General features: G+C 37.9%; 2 protein-coding genes across 3 annotated transcripts; both read left to right on the plus strand.

Annotated features, from left to right (window-relative positions):
- Positions 1 to 4,140: 4,140 nt before the first annotated feature.
- Positions 4,141 to 10,438, plus strand: LOC131309789 (uncharacterized). 2 transcript variants are annotated; one of them, XM_058336398.1, is made up of 8 exons: positions 4,202 to 4,500; positions 4,599 to 4,816; positions 6,521 to 6,656; positions 6,944 to 7,025; positions 7,714 to 7,889; positions 9,040 to 9,177; positions 9,265 to 9,404; positions 9,878 to 10,438. In XM_058336398.1, exons 2-8 carry the CDS (start codon positions 4,699 to 4,701, stop codon positions 10,135 to 10,137), a joined length of 1,050 nt encoding a protein of 349 aa, XP_058192381.1. In that variant the 5' UTR covers positions 4,202 to 4,500; positions 4,599 to 4,698; the 3' UTR covers positions 10,138 to 10,438. The 2 variants fall into 2 exon arrangements, with proteins under 2 accessions (XP_058192380.1, XP_058192381.1); XM_058336397.1 differs by having other exon boundaries at positions 4,141 to 4,816.
- Positions 10,439 to 11,329: 891 nt separating this feature from the next.
- Positions 11,330 to 15,876, plus strand: LOC131309792 (probable histone H2A variant 3). The gene is made up of 2 exons (XM_058336401.1): positions 11,330 to 11,723; positions 15,352 to 15,876. The coding sequence occupies exons 1-2, from the start codon at positions 11,601 to 11,603 to the stop codon at positions 15,646 to 15,648; spliced, it is 420 nt and encodes a 139-aa protein (XP_058192384.1). The 5' UTR covers positions 11,330 to 11,600; the 3' UTR covers positions 15,649 to 15,876.
- The last annotated feature ends 4,661 nt before the right edge of the window (positions 15,877 to 20,537 follow it).

The following is a 20,537-nucleotide window of genomic DNA, read 5'->3' on the forward strand; positions in this document are numbered from 1 at the left end:
GGTAAAAGTAAAAAAAAATTATTTTTCCAATTCCTCTCGTCGAGACGAATCAATAACTCACAAAAGTTTGGCGCAAAACTAACAAATGCAAAAAAAAAAATTAAATAAGGACAAAATTTTCAAATTTAAAGTTCAGTTTAAGTTGAGTTCAAGAGAACGAGGCCTTACTTTCGTGGTTAGTTAAATTCTTATTAGCTTTTGGTCATACTAATGAATTTTTTAGATTCTTCCCGACGAGATATAGAAAAAAGTATGAAAAACTTGGATGAATGTTAAAAAAAAAGTTATAAAAGACAGAGAAAATAACACTCACAAATATTTCTGATTATTTATCTCTTCAGCAAAATTAGCTTTTAGTTGTATTTTTTTTAGTTTTAGATATTTTTCGTTAAAACAAAAACAATGCCAAAATAATAATATCAAAATATACCAAACTGAGAAAGTTAGGACAAATAGTGTAACACTTGTCAAACTTTGCGGGATTGAGAGAGTATACATTTTGAATGACCTCAAACTACCTCTCCCAATATAAACAATGGGAGAAGTATAGGGTTTGTGGTTGTGAGAGAGAGAGAGAGAGAGAGAGAGAGAGAAGGGGTCTTTGTTCATTAGCTTAGCCAAGTTAACGAGGTAAGAGGCCGGACAACGGAATAAGGGAATCTTTATATTGTCAGGTAAAGGAAGTGTAAGAGAGGCAAGTGACATTTCAAAAACCTCACGAGAGATCTCTGTTTTCGTCAGAAATCTGAGGGGTGGTCAGTGAAATTTACTCTATAAATTATCCTGCACCTAGGAAAACCAAATACTCCTTATTTTTACAAGAGTTTTGTTTTTCTAATCTATTTGGGGGTACAAAACAAAATTTTAAAAAAATATCAGAATCATATATATATTTTTTTGAAATCATCAATCAAAGAGACTTGGAAATGGGTAGAGTCAAACGATGTGATTCCGGGCAACCCATGTGCAGGTTCATGATTTCGATCTCGGTTATGCACTCAATTTAATCTTAGTTTAATTGTCTGCCAAATTACTTAATTTATGTTTCCACCTCTTTTCATTATATTCCTTTGTTGGTCGGCAATATAATTCTCGTATTTTGATGCGATGGCATGTGCAATACTAAAAGACGGGAGAACCGCGAGAGGTTTGGCCAAGCAGACATAAGAAAACAAATAAGTATTTGTCGTTTGCGAAGTCGATCACATGTTTGAATCTAACGGAGGGCAAATAATTCAAACATTGGGGCCACTAGAGGGTTTGCTGGATCGTTAACTTTATGATCTCAGAATTAATTGAGGTGCGTTCAAGCTGGTCCAAACATCCGATTATTATAAAATAAAATAAAACACGAACACCTGCATTTTGATGAAACCATGGATCCCTGTACATTTAGGTATGGTAATGTGATTGAGTTTTTTGAAATAGATATTTTTCTTTCCCTCCATTCTGGTGGCCTAACCGAAAAGCGCGTCAACAAGCACATGCAGACACTCAACCCCGAGGGGTTGGAAAATGGAAACCGGGGATTCTGCAGTGTGGCATCGGATCGTTCATTTCCGTAATCAAAATTTCAAATTTATTGAAACACTCATACCAATCAAAATTAATTATTACCGGTAAAAGTTAACAAACATATTTGAACCGTTGATTGAGGAAACGGACAATCCAATACCGCACTACAGGGTCCTCACTATAATACCCCCGTTTTCGAGGGGTTGGTCAGGTGGTCTTGTGTGGGACTTAGAAGTTTGCTCCCTCCTAAGGTCTACGATTCAATTCTCCTTGCCAGGAACTCTTTTTTGGGAATGGGGCCACCTCAACTCCACGCGTAAGGATGTGAAACGGCTGTGTGAGGAATTGTAAGAATTAATCTGAATTGTGCGTAAATTGGCCCAGACCACCTTGCGTTAAAAAAAATAAAAATAAAATCCTAATTCTAAGCAAAAATGATAGAGGTACATAAAATTGGGGACCGAATCCGGACCGACGGCCGCCGGCGAGCCATCTCCGGCCACCGGACGGCCGATCCGAGCCGTCCAAAAATTCTAAAAAAAAAAACCGAGGGGCCCCACGCGGGAATCAACGTCATCCGAGGTGTGTAGGGTGCTTGATCGGAGCACCCCTTTTCGTGTGTATATGTATAATACATATACACACGAAAAGGGGTGCTCCGATCAAGCACCCTACACACCTCGGATGACGTTGATTCCCGCGTGGGGCCCCTCGGTTTTTTTTTTTAGAATTTTTGGACGGCTCGGATCGGCCGTCCGGTGGCCGGAGATGGCTCGCCGGCGGCCGTCGGTCCGGATTCGGTCCCCAATTTTATGTACCTGTAGCAGCACTCCAATTCTAAGCTATCCTATGGGAGAACCAGAGAGGGATGGGTAATGTGGGAGTTGAACCCGTCACCTAGTGAAAGAGAGGTCCCTAAACGGGCGAGCACGAACATGTGTGCTATCCTTTCCTTCAATAACCTTTTCCCATAGTGTTTTTTTTACTTGTTTTTATTATGAATATGCAATATGTTTGTGCGTCCTAAAAAATAAGCACACCAATAAAATTAAGTACAAAGGACCTTAGCCCTAAAAAAACTCATTCCCCTATTCGAAAGCTATAATCACAAGACACATAGCACAGTATATATAAGAGGTGACTCGAACAAGAGTTGAGAGAACAGGGAAAAGTGTCCATGGATATACAGTATCAACAAACAAAAGAAAGGAGATATCAAGGATTGTGATTTTGGCCCTCCGAAAATTGATGGAGGGGCTCCAAAACTAAACTGTGTTGATACAAAAAACGACGTCGTTTTGAAGCCCCTCCATCAATTTTTTGAGTGCTAAAATCAATTTCCTATCCGTTTCGGGAAAAAAAAAAAAAGAAGGAGATATACATAAGGTCGCACTGGGCCGAATAGAAATTGGAATGGTCAAGCTCGGTAAACTACTGGTAGGCCCAATTATACCTGCGTTGGATTACAGTGCTGTGATCAACCCAGTTCTAGCATCAGCCCAAATAAAGCCCACTTCCAACAGGATAAGAGGAAAAAAAATGTACACTGCGCATGTGTATTTGCTAGCAATAATTCAAAAGCCTAGTCCATTTTCAATTATTTTCTCATCTACGATAAAATTTCATCTCCAACAAAATTGCATGAGATTTGAGATCCTATATTATTATTTGGAGATGTGACGAACATTGACGCAAACAAATTGTTGTCAGCAATTGATTGTGGGCTGGTTATGTCACTTCGTTTTTGTTGTAATTCGTGTTCTAAATTTGAGCCGAACTTGAGCTTGTTTACGAATTTTAAGGAGCTAGTTTTTTTTTTGAGCAGCAAAATTTTTTTATTAATCAAATGTAATGGATACAAAGATTAATCATTAATGATACGTTTATGCTCGACATACGGGACTAGGATACAAATAGCATTTTCATTATGGAGATGAGGCTCCAACGTGGTGACTGCGATCAAGAAGAGGCTTTAATTTGGAGCAAAACCTTGGACAAACCCTATCTCAATTTGTTTCTTGAATATGCTCAGGTGCAAAAAAGGAATAAATACCCAAAAAGGTGAAATCAGCATGAATAGATCCTAAAATGATACTATATGTAGTATTTATTGAGTCTAAGTTTTGAAATCTAATTGAGTCAAATACTGTAAGACTTAGACTAATAAATGAGCTTAAAATTAAAGTTCAAGGTATGCTTATTGATTCTTCGAACAAACTCTTACCGAGCCGGGTCTCGAACAGTTTGCAACGTCCCACTTCATTTGCAACCCATGTCCTCAACACTTACAGCCCCTTTGGATGATGAGAAAGGGTGTGATAAGAAAGAAGAGTCATTTCTTACAAAATCTAGTACAATTTTTTGTGAGATTAAGTAAAAAAGGGGAGAAGCCAGTCAAAACATTTCATTTCTGTACTTTTCTTTCCATTTCTCACCAAAATAGTTAATCTAAATGTATGATTTGGCTAAAAACCAAAACCCTTTCTTTTATTTTCTTTTGAAATTACTCAATCCAAAGGCGCTGTTATCTCGCCACTAAACAAAATTCTCAAAACACAGGGCTGTTCTTACAAAATAGTACAACAAAATTAAACCCTAAAAACGGATAAGAAAAGAAAAAGGGCAAAAAGAAGAAACCGAATATTCACACTATATATACCTGGCGAAGCTCCTTGCTTCTCTGCGCTTTGCCCATAGCTAGTTTCTTTATTTTCTAATTTTTCCGTGTTTTTTTTTTTTGTTTCCTCCCTTTCTATGATCAGTTAATTTGGGTTGATAGAATTAGGAGGCGTGCACTCCCAATTAGGGTTTCTCTGTTAATTGCCGCCGTTTTACGTTACCCGTCGTTACATATACGTTTTTATGTAAATTGTTTGGTTCATTGTTCTTTCATCTTGGGCACGATCAATCACAAAATCTTGACCTGAAAAGTTGTCACCTATAGGCAATTGGGTGCTTTTGGTTGCAATTAGGGTTCTGTTGTTAGTTGATTTATTCGGCTGGTGCATTGCAAAAAGTTTTCTGTTGAATCTGTTTGAAAAGATCAGTCTAGGGTTTTGTGGGTATTGGGAGTTTGGTGTTAGTTGATTGATCTATTCGTCGAGTACATTGCACAAAGTTTCCTTTTGAATCTGATAAAAGGGATCAGTCTAGGGTTTTCTGGGTATTTGGATTTTCTGGGTAATGGACAAGAAGAAGGCTTCAGCTCCGCTCGTGTGTCACGGGCATTCTCGGCCCGTGGTTGATTTGTTCTACAGCCCAGTTACACCGGATGGATATTTTCTCATTAGTGCCAGCAAGGGTAAAAAAATATTCCTTTGGAAAGTTTCTGTATATACAGTTTTAATTGTAACATATGTGCTCATGAAATGTCCTTTTATTTACTCCCTTTGTTGAATTCGGCTTTAGAATGACGAAATTTTAGTTGCATCAGTGTAAATAGCTATTAGAAGTTGATCACCACCATTTGGGTTGGCATGTCTCCCATGATGATTGTTACAAGTTACACATCCAATGGGTGGGCCCATTTGTGGATTTAGGTTGACATTTTGAGTATGACTGAACCAAACCCTATTTGAATTCCCAAGTTGTTAGATGAACCTTCGGATTTTAAGTTTTTATCCTGTATTTTTTTATGTTATGACCTACAGGCATGCAACTAATATTCGGAAAGTAACATTTCAATAATGTTTCAAGGATTTGTTCCTTTGCCCTGCACTCACCAATTCTTGGTTGCTGGGTACTAAAGAAGAATGACATTACCAAATGCCATACACGCATGTATTGTCAACCACACTTGTTGGAAGTTTGTCTTACACAGGTTTGCCTACTCATTTTGGAGCTCTTTGATCCCATTAAGTCACTGGACCTTAGTTAGGGAAGACTAATCATATCAGTTTACTTTACGAAAGAAGTATATATTCCAACACACTAAGTCTGGTGCTACAAAGGAATGTAAGCTCTTTGTCTTAGTTGATTAGAATTTAGTAAAGTGAACTACGGGGAATTAAACTCTAGGAAGTTTTTTTGTTAATAGGAGTGTAAGCAGTGGTGGAGCCACATGGAGTAGGGTTGGGGATAAGTACCGCCCCAAATTTTGAACGAAGGATTTTTTTTCTTACAATAATGTCATTTGATTAGTTACTTATTGGTATCCGAACAGCTTAATGTACATACACAGATACTGTAAAATCCCGGTTTAAATAATAAACGGTCTGGATCGGAACAATAGGATCTCTATTGCTTTTATTTCAATGTTACAACTTACAAGAGAGTTGGACCAAGCCTTTATTCTTTTTTTAATTCAAACAAAAAGAAGCCTGCGACAAGGCCTAATAACATGTCTTTGCACTTAACCATCCTCTTCATACTTTTGCGCAAAACATGCAATGAAACAAATGGACTCCCATAAAAAAGAGCCACTTCTGAATTCATATCATGGCTCCACCGCTGTACAAGTTAATAAAATGTAGACAGATGATAAAAGAGGAGCACATCCATAACTTATCTGTATGGGTGCATTTAACACTATGAATACCTGAACAATTCATGCTGAAAGTCATGCTATTTAATAGATCAAGTTGCAGTCCAAAGTTCCAAGTGGAACCTGGTACAAAATAACATCACATTTAGATTTTAGCATCATCTGTAATTCTTTGGGTGGTAATGGTTTCTTTTGGGGCTTTACTGACTGCCATGTTTGCTTATGTTTTTTTTATTTTATTTCCCTGTGCATTGTTGTTATTTAATTATATACCTCCTCTTCTTTCTTTTTTTCTCTTTGTTTGTTTGTCTCTTATATTTTGGTGATGACTTGTTGATAGTATATCGTTTATTTGAAGATTGTTGAAATGAATTGCATCATGATCCAAGTGCAATTGTTTTCCAGGTTGTCTTAATTAGATAACAATTCTTCTATTCTTTTTACCATCATGTGCAAAAGAAAGATGCCTGCATATGTTGGGTGTGTGTAATATTGATCCATAGGTTGTTATCTGTAATGTAGATTCCACACCTATGCTAAGAAATGGTGAGACAGGAGATTGGATCGGAACCTTTGAAGGGCACAAAGGTGCAGTGTGGAGTTGCTGCCTCGATGTTAATGCTCTACGTGCTGCATCTGGGTCTGCTGATTTTACTGCGTATGTTTAAGCCTTATCTTCTTGTAGATGTGGTTAATGAAAATGGTTCAATTATGTATCCATGTCATTTTATCTCTATGATACGACAAGTGCTGCAAGTGTTGCCTGTTTCCTTTTTAGGATAATTGAGGTGTACAATTGTAACTTTGCATTCTCTTTTATTGTCACTACTCACAAATAGATGATATCATTGCTGAGAGCTTCAAATTGACTTTCTTGAATTCTCGACTGCTAGTATTCACAAGGTTGCATCTGGATTTGGTTTCTTAACATATATTTATTTCCAGGAAGTTATGGGATGCATTGACGGGGGATGAATTGCACTCTTTCGAGCACAAACACATTGTCCGTGCTTGTGCCTTTTCAGAGGTAGTTTCGATTTTCTTCTCTCTTTATACTTCTGTCATTCTTTGTCCTATGCCCTCATATAATAGCTACAGTTTATTATGAGTCCTCGAATGCCAGTGCAAAAGCTTAGTTGGAAAGTATGGCTTATCAGATGCTGAGACCTAGTGCAAAAATTCAGCGCGGATCAATGATCTGTTTTGATATCTGATTTTTTTGCACAAATCTTGAACTTTCATGCTTTGACACCTAATCGTGCCTGTGATTGTAATGTGTACTTGATTCATAAATCACCTAGTAGGGGCTTATTAGATGTTAGATCTTTTTTATATACACCATGCAAGATTTGCATGCCACTTTAGGATTTGGAGTCTGTGAAGTGATTTTCTATTTCTCTCGTTGTGATCTTTGTATGTAAAGGTTCTCCAGGCATGATAACCCGGTTTTTATTTTATGATCCCTTTTGTTTTTTTTCTCCCTTGATGCGAGGATGTTCTTTTGGCTAGTTACTGTTGCTTTTACCTTCATGTATCCTGCAGTCTTTTTAGTAAACCATTTAAAACCACTGATTGATACTTTATATTCTGTTGATAAAACATCAATTATTGTTTTACAAATGATCGAATTAGTACTGATTGTTTGGTGGTGTTAAGGTTCACTTTTATGGTTGTTGAACTTAGTTTGAACTAAATGTTTGTCAATTATCATTCAGGATACACACCTCCTACTCACTGGTGGTGTTGAGAAAATACTCCGCATCTTTGATTTAAACCGTCCAGATGCACCTGCTAGAGAAGTTGACAAGTCTCCTGGTTCAGTAAGAACTGTTGCATGGCTCCACAGTGACCAGACCATACTAAGTTCGTGCAGTGATGTTGGGGGTGTGAGGTATGCAAAAGGATATTACTACCGCCTTGCTACTTGTACCTTGGAAATTTAAAGTTGTCTTTTGTTTGTGGGCTTATACTGTATGTTTTTACATTTGTTGATAGAGTAGGAATCTAATTACGTTATGTATCACAAGTTTGGCTTAAGGCAACGTGTAATATTGAGCTTCTGGAGTACAATTTAGGCTCTTATCTCATCAGTCATGAGATACTTGTCCCAGAGAATGGATGGAGGAGTGAACTTTGTGTTTCAATATTTTTTTTTTAATCCCAAATTCGAATGGCACTTGAGGCTAAAGCTGAAGACATGATTTCAGAACTAGCTATTCTCCACGTTTAAGTGAAAATTTTCAATTTGTTTGTGGAACCCTTGCTTGAAATCCTTGTCTTCTTTGTGTGCCCGGCATGTTCATTGTTATTCCAGTATCATGATAAAATCAGTGTTTCTTTGTCGTACATTTTCTTACAGAAACATCTTGGATATTTCTACCGCCTGCCCAAAAAAAGAAATGTACAGTTTTGGTATCTTTTTTAGTGAATACTTCTAGAGAAATAATATATGGATGTATATTCAGTGGATTTTATGTATCAAGTGCCATTTTGAAGTAATCCTGTGTCTTTCAATTCGTTTGTGTTGGTGGGAGATATGTCGATCCTTCAACAAGATATGTGTAGAACTAAGAAGCGTAATATCCTTCAACAAGAAGAGCTGCTTCATAAAAAGCTGTTTAAAAGACCAACTCCACTAGTTCTCAAGATGACCAGCTCTTCTTTGTTTACACAGTGTCTCTTTGGGATGTCAGTAACACCATTGAGAAAATTATAGGTTATGTGTGGTTTTGTTATTAGTTGATCACTTGAAAGGTGAAGCGGCATAACCATAGTCCCTTGGAAACTTGGATATGTAAAGATCACCCACACCCTATGATCATTGATAAGTTGTAACACATTGATGCCCGTTTCACCATTTGTTTCAATTGAGCCTTTCGCTTCCTTTTTAAGGTTTTAGTTGTAACTTTTCCTTAATTTGTATCTTAACCGCATGAGTGGGTGGTAATCTGTTGGCTCTTCACCTTGCCCTTTCCACAATATTCTCTCTGATTTGAATGGTTATGCTCTAGGTTATGGGACTTTTTTTTTTTTTATCATAGGTTATGGGACTTGAGAAGTGGAAATATTGTTCAAACTCTTGAGACCAAGTCCCCTGTAACCAGTGCTGAAGTGAGTCAGGATGGCCGCTATATAACTACTGCAGATGGGTCTACCGTTAAGTTTTGGGATGCAAATCAGTAAGTATTGAACCTTGTTTTTTTGTACATCCCATAAGAAAATCGGCTTTGATTGGTTTTATACGTTTCCACTCGTTCAATTTTCAGTTTTGGGTTGGTGAAGAGCTATGACATGCATTGCAATGTGGAATCGGCTTCATTGGAGCCAAAGTTTGGCAACAAGTTCATTGCCGGAGGCGAAGACTTGTGGGTTCATGTTTTTGACTTCCATACTGGAGAAAAGATTGGTATGTGTCTGCTGAAATGACCACTAGAAAACAGAAAATTATCTTCTTTGAATTAAAACTGCTTGGTGCCTGATCTTAAAAGGCACCAGTCATTCACTGTCCTTGTCCAGATGGTAGTGGGTTGGCGTCACAACTTAAATGTTGTCGTTACCCCCTAAAGTCTCGACCTATATATGGCGCTGTTTGGCAGCTGTTTGCAAAATTGAATTTGCAAAGCACTTTTCAGTAACCGATTTAAAATGAAAGTTACTTTTCTTCCTCGTAGCATATTAATTTTGCAGTGGAGAAAGTTTTTTGAGAAATCGAAAACATCTTTGTTAACACTAATTTATACATGAAATTCCATAAAATGTTGTGTTGTTTTGTGTCACTATGGTGATGACTCTCACTTGTTTGTAAGTGATAATAGGTGATAACTGTCAACTCATTTGTTCAATGAGCTTTATTGTGATTAATCACTTCCATTGTTTTAGGGTGCAATAAGGGCCACCATGGTCCTGTCCACTGTGTGCGATTCTCGCCTGGAGGGGAATCCTATGCTTCAGGATCAGAAGACGGAACCATTAGATTATGGCAGACGGGCCCATTGCCTCTTAGTGAGAATGATGCATCCGCAAACGGGGTGACTGAGAAATCAAACGCTGCAGCTGATGAGGTCGCTCATAAGATCGAGGGCTTTCATATTGACAAAGAAGGGAAGGCTGGAGAGAAAGAAGATGCAACAGATGCCTAACCACCACCGTTAGACATGTTTTTCTCTCTCTTATTGGCTGAGTCGGTGACCGTGTGGGTGTGATTTTCCTCCGGGATGTCCTCGTCTAGAATTACGTTGAATTCCGAAGTTTTTTTTTTTTTTTGTACTTACTTTATCGTCTTGTCTGTGACTATGTTTTTTCCGGGTCCTCATAATAGTTACTGACGTTTAAGAAGACGGTGATTGTATATGTCAAAGGAACATGCCAGACTCGGTTAAGAATCACATTCAAGGGGTTCTTTTTTGGTGAATGATAGATTAATGTTTTTTGATCAACAAATTGATAGTAGATGTTTCCGAAATGAAATGAAATGAAAATCAGGGTAGTTGTTGAATTGTTGTCTTGGTTTTCTTAATCATCGGTTGTCTATGAAGTTCAAGAGCTGTTTCAGAGGCATTTGGTACCCTAACGAAGAAAATATCTTTCAGAATTCCCAACAAGTTGTACCAAATTCTGCCAAACTAAACTTGATAGTACTACTATTTTGTTAATGTGAATCTCTTATGATATGATTCATATCTAGAACTTCTACTGTAGCAATATGACTGGAATTGCATAAGGTAATTGTAAGTACTTTAGGGTTGCATAGCGATAGCAGTACATGCGTATTGAAGGTCTGGTGATAGCAGAATTTCCTCGGCGTTCCACAATGTATGCACCTAGTTGAATCATTGACTTCTTGGGCGAACTGTGACCCTAAACTACCTGATTTGATGTTGTTCAACCAATTTGAAAATGTTTCACGATAGTAAAAAGGGAAAAAATGACCATGGCATTGCGCGAGGTGTTATTCTGCCAATTTTCTGGGCAAAAAGAGTCAATTAGTCTCTTTGTTGGACGATATAGAACGGGGAAGATAATTTTGTGAACTTGTTTGATGGACTGATACAAGGTCCGTAAATTCCTCTATCTCAGACTTCACCTTCCAATCTCTTCCCCAAGTTCTTTTGTTTGCTAGTAGTAGTATTAGTTTATGGATGAAATAAATCAAATTAGGAGTTGAGGAAAAAGAAATCGTGGAAATCGTGGGCTCTAAGCAAACCTCGTTTCTCGTGAGCAACTCGACACTTGACTCGACTCATTTAGGATTTGAGCTCGAATTTTATGCTTGACTTGACTCATTTATAGAGATTTCTTTACCAACGAGCTTCGTAAGCTAGGATCATTTGCATCCCTGCGTGCCCCCAATGTGTGATGGGAAAAGACGGCACCACGTGGGGGAGTTCAGTAATTTTTCCATACTACTCCGTACTAGGCTATTTTTGTCATATCAAATCCAAAAGGGGTAACTTCGTCGCACAGCCAAATAAACTTCGTCAATCAGGATCAGCTTGGCGTCGACTCTCTCTCTCTCTCTCATTTCTCTGCCGTTGATTTTCCCGCCGTCCAGCAATCGACCGGCGAAAACCCTAGCTTTCCCTCTCTGTTTTTTGGCGGGAAAATGTCGGGAAAAGGAGCGAAAGGCCTGATAACTGGAAAGTCGTCGTCCTCCGCAGCAAACGGAGCCAACAAGGACAAAGACAAGAAGAAGGCCGTCTCTCGCTCTTCTCGCGCTGGTCTCCAGGTTCTCTTCTCTTCTCTCTCTAGAAATCTCTCTGTTTTTTTTTCTTTTTTCCTGATTTCAGTTCGTTTCCTTTCGATGATTAGGGTTCTGAGAGATTTTTCTTAGCATGCTGTTGTGGAAGTTATATGCATGTCTATTTGGATATCTTAGTTTTGTTGTGGACTGTTATCGAATTCGAAGTTTGGGAATTTAAGAAGGTATTTAGGCTCTAAGTTACATAATGCAACAGGCGCGGATACGGGTGTGAAAGGGTCTTTGAAAAACATCGCAAACTACTAGAATTGGCGAGGGATCCTACCCAAAGGATTATGTGACCAAGGTTAGGCTAAGCTTGGGCTAGATGTGGATTTCAATCAAGGGATTTCATGATTAATTTTGTCAAAAATACAAGAGGTTTAGCTGTAGCCTGTAGGTAGCTTGTGCCTTTTGCCTTGCAACCCCACGTTAGATATGTGAAATCCATAATGATAAAGCATGCAAACACATTCTCAAATCCATACATAAGCTAGTGAATCTCATTTGGGCTACTCTTATTGAATTGTATGTCTTACCCTTTCATTTCAAATCTACATCCATCCAAACGGAGACTCTCTCTTTTTTTTTCTTTCCTTCCCCGTAGTGAGCATCATCTAGTGTCCATCTGTTCAATATTGAGAATCAACATAGAAGGAATTCTCTTAGATCATACGGAAGAATCTCATTGCATGATTATCCATGGCTATTTATGCCTCCAGCATGACCATTTGCTGAAATGTGGAGGGAAGAGGGTTAAAAATGGCCAATACTACTGCAAGGATTCCTCTTTGGCTAATAGGTACTATAACTGGTATTGTTGTGATCGGTTTACTAGGTCTTTTATTTTATGGTTCATATTCCGGATTGGGTTCATCCCTGGAGTCATCTGATGAATTGAGTTGTAAACATGAAAGCGTAAAAGCTCAATGGAATTCCCTTCTTTCTTTGTCTGATTCAAGGGGGAAGGACCCGTTGAGTGACAGGACAATCGCAGATGCATAAGTCTTGCCAATGGTACTTCCCAGACCAAGACACATATGTGCAAAGAAAAGTTTGTTGGAGATACCGGAAAGTGTTCTCATTGGGAAGCTAGTTTTGCTGAATAAGAGGTGGTTTCTACCAATACAGCCATTTTAGAGGGGTGACCTTATTGTCCACTTTAGTTATTCCTGCATTGTTGGTTTGGAAGGTTCCTGGCTTTTGACACACACATGGATTTAGATGAAGGGATCCATTAATCTCCCTTACTGATTTGGTATCAAATCCAAGGTACATTCCTTGGTGCAATATTGCTCTATGGGCATTAATACTGTCATAGCTCGAACTAACATGCCGACTGGGCTGTCTCTTTTGACGGTGAAAATAATGGAATTCCATTGATTGTTTTTCTAAGTTCTGAGATTATTGTTGCAAACGAAATTGATGGTGTCATAAGTAATAATGCCTCGGTTATTGAATTCTTACATTTTTTTTATACAAATGAAACTAATGGTGTCAAGGGTGTCAATATGTCATTAAGTAATAAATCGGGCAAGATGATATTTGTGCATTGGTGTTTTGCCAAGGAAAGCATCGATAATTCTCTAAGTCTGTTAGTGAGCGGCTAGGTTGACTGTCTATGATTGCCTCTTTTCTGTTCCCTTTTGTGATCCTTGATCCTTGCCACTGTATCTTGTTGGTTTTAGTTTTAGGAGCAGTTGTTCGTGCTTTTTGTGTTTGGTGACTTTGGTCTTTATCCTTCATTTGACGGGAGATTCCATTATAGCTTGGGATCACTTGTTGGATTCTGAGATCTATGTCATCCTCTGAGTTGCCTTTCCAAGGTTTAAGAGGGATCAGATTAAGGTTGTCCAATTGGGTGACTCACTGAGTCACTGTGCTGTTTTCTGGTCTGTTTGGTTCAAAAGAGCAGCAATTTCTGGCGTCTAGTTGTTGCTGAGGCGCTGACCCCAATTGATTGGGCATAAAAGTTTAGTTAGGTTGGCGTAGCTTGTGATTGCCTTTGAACTTTTTATTTTTTATTTTCATTAAGTACGGTTAAGCATCAAGAAGCAAATCCAACATACAATAATGAATGTGTGGCTTGTTGTTGAGTGGATGGAGAATACTAGGTAGGGTTAAGATTAAAACCTTTTCGGAGATGTTTTCCTTGATTCCTCGTGACATATTCAAAATACTGTATTAACAAATGCACTCTTTGAAAGTTGAAAGGGAAATGACATTAGTTGGTCTGCGACGCTGCATACAAGCCTGTTAGTTGCTAAAGGAACTTTAACACTGGAAGTACTTTCCTTTTAGGGTTCTAGTATTGTGCCTCAATGTTTTAAACCTGTGTGAGTAACGATTGCAAAATTTTGAAAAATAAGCCCATTGTTGTTAGTGAAAATACTCTTTCATCGCTGTGTGAGGTTTTATTCTCCTAAGTGGAGCCATGTTGGCTACCTGCAGTAGTTTCTATGTGAGGTGGAAAAATACGTGTGATGTGTTAGGAAGGAAAACTGTGATGGTACTGTCCTCCAAGGGGGGCTGTGAAAAGTTAAAGGGATTCCCAACCTGGCATTTTCTGCCAAATGCTTCTCTTCTGTTAATTGGTTGTCTGCGACTGTTTTGAGTAATTGAAGCATTGTTACAACAAAATGGAAGGAGTGTTTGTGTGAATAATGGAAACAGCCCAAGTAGTAATATTGCTATAATTACATGCCTATGATATATGTGGTGCTCAAACGTGTTTTACTGGGAGCTATTCTAGCTTTTTTATTTCGTAGTTGCATTGCCTTGATGGTTGAGTGGAACTAACCCTAGGCAGAAGGTAAACAAGGAAACGGCGGTATCAACTGATACCTCTTGTTTACTGAAGGATAGGTTCTAGTGGACTCAAGAGTCAAGTCACTCAACAGATTATGTTATCAAGTCAATTGGATGCATATAATACGATCTGGCAGAGGGCTTGCTTTAGAAAAAAGTTCAATATATGGACTAGACAGGGAATTTGTAATGAGTATGAAGAATCTCGGGAAAAGCTAAGATTGTAAAAACGCGGTTTATGCCATGGAGATGCAGAAGAAAAGGCAAATTTACATTCTATTCATATTTGAGGCTCAGACGTGAAGGCAATATTTGAGGTTCAGACGCGAAGGCGATATTTGATCGAGATGGATGGACGCTCCTCATTCAACATAACTTCTCAATTTCAAATAGATTATACGCGGAAGTGGGTCTCTTGTTAGTGGTGGCATACTGTTTTCTGCAAACTGTTGCATTGACACTTCCAAAAGGCCAATCCCTGTAAATTTTTGAAGTAAATTTCCCCGTTGTTGACCGAGCATAGCGAATTGGTATGGTTTGTGATGTATATGTTTAATGAATCTGTGTGCGGTTGTGTGCTTCCAGATGCATGCTTAGATCGAGTAATGCATTTTATTTTTCTTGGTACCCGGTGTCTTTTTGTGGTATATGTGGTGCCCCATCGAATTAATATTGACTTTGTCTTCTAAGCCGTTTTTTTTTTGGGGTCAAACAAGAGATTTCATACCCTCATCTATCTCTTGTTTCTGGTGACTGCCATTTCATACCATCTTTTGTTTGAAACTATTTAATTACGTCTGAATTGCAGTTCCCGGTGGGACGGGTTCACCGTCTGTTGAAGGAAAGGGCGTCTGCCCATGGAAGGGTGGGTGCAACAGCTGCTGTATATACAGCAGCTATATTGGAGTATCTGACTGCAGAGGTGCTGGAATTAGCAGGAAATGCGAGCAAGGATCTCAAGGTAAAACGTATAACTCCGAGGCACTTGCAGCTTGCGATTCGTGGAGATGAAGAACTTGACACCCTAATCAAGGGCACCATTGCCGGTGGTGGCGTTATCCCGCATATCCACAAGTCACTCATCAACAAGTCATCTAAGGAGTAGTTCTTTATATGTTTTCTTGGATTGTCAATCTATGTTGTTAAAACTTGGAAGAGAATGTGTGAGGAAACAAAAACACCTGGAAAACCAGTGTTAGGAGGCTGTTCTGCTCTCTGTTTCTGTTTCTCCCTTCTTGCTGTGATTCTGCATATTGGTTGTGAAGAAGCTCTGTTTCGTACCATATTCTCATTTTCTGATCTAATTCTATTGCATAAAATGTGTGCTTCGACTTGATGGTCTCTACAGATTATTGTTGTTTAGATTGAAAAGTTTTAAGTATTTCGGAAACATGCCCCACCAAAATTGTTCAACCATGCATTTATCTTGTCAGGATGAAAGCGCACAAGGTGTGCATAAGACTACTCATTATTGGTTGGGCACACCATGTGGAACATGTTTTGGAAGACTCAAAAATTTCTCGCGTTCAATCTGTTGATTAAATAATTATCTCAACTCAAGTACTGTGAGCTATTGGTCGGAAAAGTCTAGAGCTGCTAATAAGTGAGATTTCGGAAAGTTTCCCTTGACATCATCTTGAGACAAATCAGGGTAAAGTTACACCATCTACGCGTATGTCATGCACTCCGACTTCGCAAAATTCAACTGCCTAGCTATTTCTGAGTCATAATGTGCGTGTTTATGTAAGATGCGGGGGATAATTTTTTTAATAAGAAGATGATACCGACGAATATGATTTTCTAATAAGATGAATTTTAAATTCTGGGATCGTCCAAAATGTCTTGGCAAACACCTTTTTCGCTTTGTTCGGTTCATAGTTTTGTTTTGTTTTGTTTTGTTTTGGTTTCCAATCATTACCCTACTTCTTTCTCCAATCATTACCATATTTCTTCAATTATTACTTTCTCATCTTTCTCTATCTCTCTCCAATCATTATCCCTCTCTTCAATCATTACCCTATTTCTCTCTCCACCCACTACCACAACTAAACTAAACTAAACTTCCAATCAAACAAAACCTTTATTTTTTTGGTAAACTGGAAAGTCATTGCATAAATAAAAAATTGCGAGTACATAGTTCTGGTGTAACTAGTACCCTCAAATCATCCAAAAGTTGGTATTTAATACAAAATAAGATACTAACGGCCTCCTCCATAACCCCCCAGGGGCTATAAATGGTTAGGGTTTGAACCAGCATTGTGGAATCCCCCCCTAATACCTCCGGATAATACCCTTCTCCCTTCTATTTCAACTACAAAATAATTTTATCTCACATCTTATCTCTCATCCAAACTAAGTATTATTTAATCTTCCGTCACATCAATGTGGGCCCATCCCTTTTACATAAAATACCCCTTATTATCCAATCCCCCTTTTTATATAATACCTTCAAATTTAATCCCCATCCAAACGAGCCATTAAGACAAAGTAGATAAGGAAAGAGATGATATCGGCCATCTTGTGCAAGCAGGTTGGCACATTTGTTGCTCTCACGGATGGTGCCTCATTTATCTAGTGCCTAATGTCTCAGCTCTCGAGAAGTTTTGAATTCTACATGAGTTTTTTAATTTTGCCAATACTATACAGATCAGCAAGAATTCATTTTCGCCGTTCAAAAAAAAAACATATCAACGGGAATTAGCAGGTTAGTTCACAAAGAGTTTCAAAGGCTATTCATAACCCTGAATCCCAAATGTGCACGAACGGGCTCAAACCTTAGCCTGCCAAATGGAAACGACCAAGAGATGCCAACTGGACTAGAACCGATAAGCACTTCCATACGAGTTGAATTTCCACTATTTGTAGAAAGTAGAGAAACCGTACACGTCAGAAAACAAAAAAAAAAAACAGACCCATTCCCAAACAACAATAGTTGCAACCACCAATGATTCAATCTTTGGATTTGTTCATCTGCTGACCATTGCTCGATTTTGATATATCCGATGGATGTCTACGTGCTCCTATCCTATGTCTTTCTTGCGACTGATGGGATTTCTAAACAGACAGAATTATCGCCACTGCACGTGGTTTCTCATAGGAGGCAAAAATGAGAGAAAATTACGCAGGAAAACTATACCGATTTTGAATTTGGACCGAAGAGAATCCCTTCAAATTCAAAAAATGAAAAGTCTTGATTCACTTTTATGTGTGAGGTCACTGTTTACACCATAATTTAGTAATTTAGTCTAATATGATCGATTGGGTCAAAATGGTACAAGTATGTTACACGTGTCAGCACGTTTTAGACTAATTAATGTAAATGCAATGTGAAACCTATTAAGGAAAATCAAGTGGACTGATCGACGGTTAATATTTAACTCCAGAACATGTTTCAGAGCATGCGTTACATACAGATCGTGGGCATGACAGTTAGTGCAAGCAGGCAGTTGAAGCAATTACAACATTGGGAACATGTGAGATCATGGAGAAGTAACCGTCCCGTGCAGATAGTGGAGCAAGAATAGGGAGCATGGAACCACTTAATTCAAATCGAAGGAGGGAATTCCATCTTATTTGAATTTCAAGTCGATGACAGCCTATAAATACAAGAATAGAAGATATTTAGAACCCCCCAATCAATCGCCCAAAGACTTTTACTTTTATCTGTACTTTACATTTTTTGTTCTAGGAGTAGCTTGTAACTTAATTGTCTATTCAATTGTGTTCTCACCGTCGATCGACTTCTACCTCAGAGAATAATAAAGTCCATTTTGTTGTTCTTCTTTCATCTCTATTCACTTCATTAAGTTTGATTCCAGAGAAGTCCTGAAATACGGCAAGGAACCAAACTCCACTACCACAAACACCCACATTCCAGCACGCTCAACAACTCTTAGTCGATTAGTCGACTACAAGTAAAAAATAGACAAACAGTCACAGAATGAAAGTGAATCGTGAAACATACGGTCGATTTGTCGGCGGGATAAGTTTTTGAGAGATATGAAAGAACATAATAGGAGGAGATGGTAGGAGGGATGATTGGTTACACGAGATTTATTTTGGATAATTTTTTAATGAGCGTCTTGGTGGATACAGGTACGCGATTGATATTTTCAAACTAATAATAGTAGTAACATTTTCTCGTCGGTAAATAAAAGGACGAATATAGGAGGTGCTTATGAATCGACTGTGGGTGGAAAGATTATTATAATCCCCTCGCGGGCGACTATTAACAAACAATGTAAGTTCTTTATTCTAAGTTCGCGCGTGGAGAGTTTTTTTTGTTCTCCCAATTTGGAGGCTACCTATTTGTATAATCACAAAATAGTTATGCCCGAGATGAATATTTTCTTTATAACTCAAATGTTTGGATTAGTTTTTACACTTCGAAATGAACACTTTAGCGTGCACATGCACCCATACAAATAAAGAGAAATAAAGAGAAGGAACATGATCAGTGTGTGAGCAAGTGGGTATCCCTAATTTTTTTTCGAAAATAACTCTTTTACATCTACAAGCGTACTTATTAATAATTTAACATGTATATTAACAATGAGCCCCACATACAATGGTGTTGAAGTGTGTGTTTGTTAAGGACCCGTTTCGTTATGGTTCTTATTTTTTATTTCCTCCGTTCCGATTTATTTGTCAACTTTTTGACTTTTAATTGTCCCAAAACGTTTGTCCATTTGACTTCTAATTGAATCAAAATTTCCTTTTTGCCATTTCTTTAATAGAATAAAGTAATTTTTATAAAAAAGTTGAGGGTAAATGTGGAAAGTTGTGTCTTTTTAAGTGTAATGATTGTGTTTCCTAAAAAAAGTTGGATTTTTGAGGTTGGACAAACAAATTGGGACGAAGGGAGTAAGTGCTTATTTTTCGTTTTACGAGACAGATCATTCCCTTTCAATACATTATTTTTTAATTCAATTGTGTTGGTGAAACACACCCTAAAGGGTGTAAGTATGTGTTGTACTTGTGTATTACAAGAAGAGAAAAACTTTACGGAGTAATAAACAAAGTTTACGGCACTCAATCGTGTGAGTTTAAAAATGTTTTGGACGGTCCAGATTTTTTAAAACTTAGTTGCTAGAATAGTACTATTTCGCTAGAATAGTTTTTTTAAATCCGAACCATTGATTGCCGAAACGGACGACTGAAATTGCGCAGAACCGTGAATAACTTGGAATAAGTTTCTTTCTTACGAGAAAAAGAAGTCGGGGTTTCAACCTTTTCTTCTAGTACATCTAGGGACGAAACCAGGATTTTACTCAAGCAGTGGCGAAATGTATATTAAAAAAATAAAAAAATGCATTACAATATTAATAGTTATCGACTCTAAAAAAAATTAAAATAACATAACAAAAACTATAGTAAATGATATTTGTCATTTGCACAAGAAGTATAAAAAAGACTAATTTTAATTTTTTAGGTTAAGTAGTTTTAGGGGTTAAGTGTGGAGTTTTTTCCCTCCTTATTTACACCTCATCCTTTATATTATTTCAATTTGGCCCTTTGAATTTAGTTTTGGAATACTTTTTGGGGTTTGCTTTCTTGAAAAAAAGAAGAGAAGATTTAGGATTGATAACCAAAAAAAAGAAAAAAAAGCTAGCGGTGACAAGACTATATAAGTTGAGAGTAATTTTTTTTTATAGATATAATAATTGCAATTGCTAAAACTCTTATCGTAACGGCCGCCGCCACGAGATCTCTTGATTCTATCCTTAAATACAACAATAATGACTTTTGCAATGATAGAAAAAAGGAGAGTGGAGTATGTGATAATTGAAGAATTTTTAATTTCAAACTCATAAAATATCATCGCATGACGTGTCCCCACGAATTGCCGTTCCTGTCGCTGAGTGGTCAGAAGATCAAAATTTCCGACTCGCGAGGTTGGAGATCTGTTCTTTCTGTTACTGTAGTAATTTCGACGTGGAATACTCCACATCGTATGGTTCGCGGGGACCCACAATCCCATGAGAATATTGTGAG

The sequence above is a fragment of the Rhododendron vialii genome, chromosome 12a (assembly GCF_030253575.1).
Source record: "Rhododendron vialii isolate Sample 1 chromosome 12a, ASM3025357v1".
Lineage (NCBI taxonomy): Eukaryota > Viridiplantae > Streptophyta > Magnoliopsida > Ericales > Ericaceae > Rhododendron > Rhododendron vialii.

Bases quoted from the DNA above. Each gene is read 5' to 3' on its own strand.
- LOC131309792 (XM_058336401.1), top strand. From the start codon at position 11,601: ATGTCGGGAAAAGGAGCGAAAGGCCTGATAACTGGAAAGTCGTCGTCC. The intron at 11,724-15,351 runs GTTCTCTTCTCT...TCTGAATTGCAG, and splicing joins CTTCTCGCGCTGGTCTCCAG to TTCCCGGTGGGACGGGTTCA.
- LOC131309789 (XM_058336397.1), top strand. From the start codon at position 4,699: ATGGACAAGAAGAAGGCTTCAGCTCCGCTCGTGTGTCACGGGCATTCT. The intron at 7,026-7,713 runs GTAGTTTCGATT...ATTATCATTCAG, and splicing joins GTGCTTGTGCCTTTTCAGAG to GATACACACCTCCTACTCAC. The intron at 7,890-9,039 runs GTATGCAAAAGG...TTTTTATCATAG, and splicing joins AGTGATGTTGGGGGTGTGAG to GTTATGGGACTTGAGAAGTG.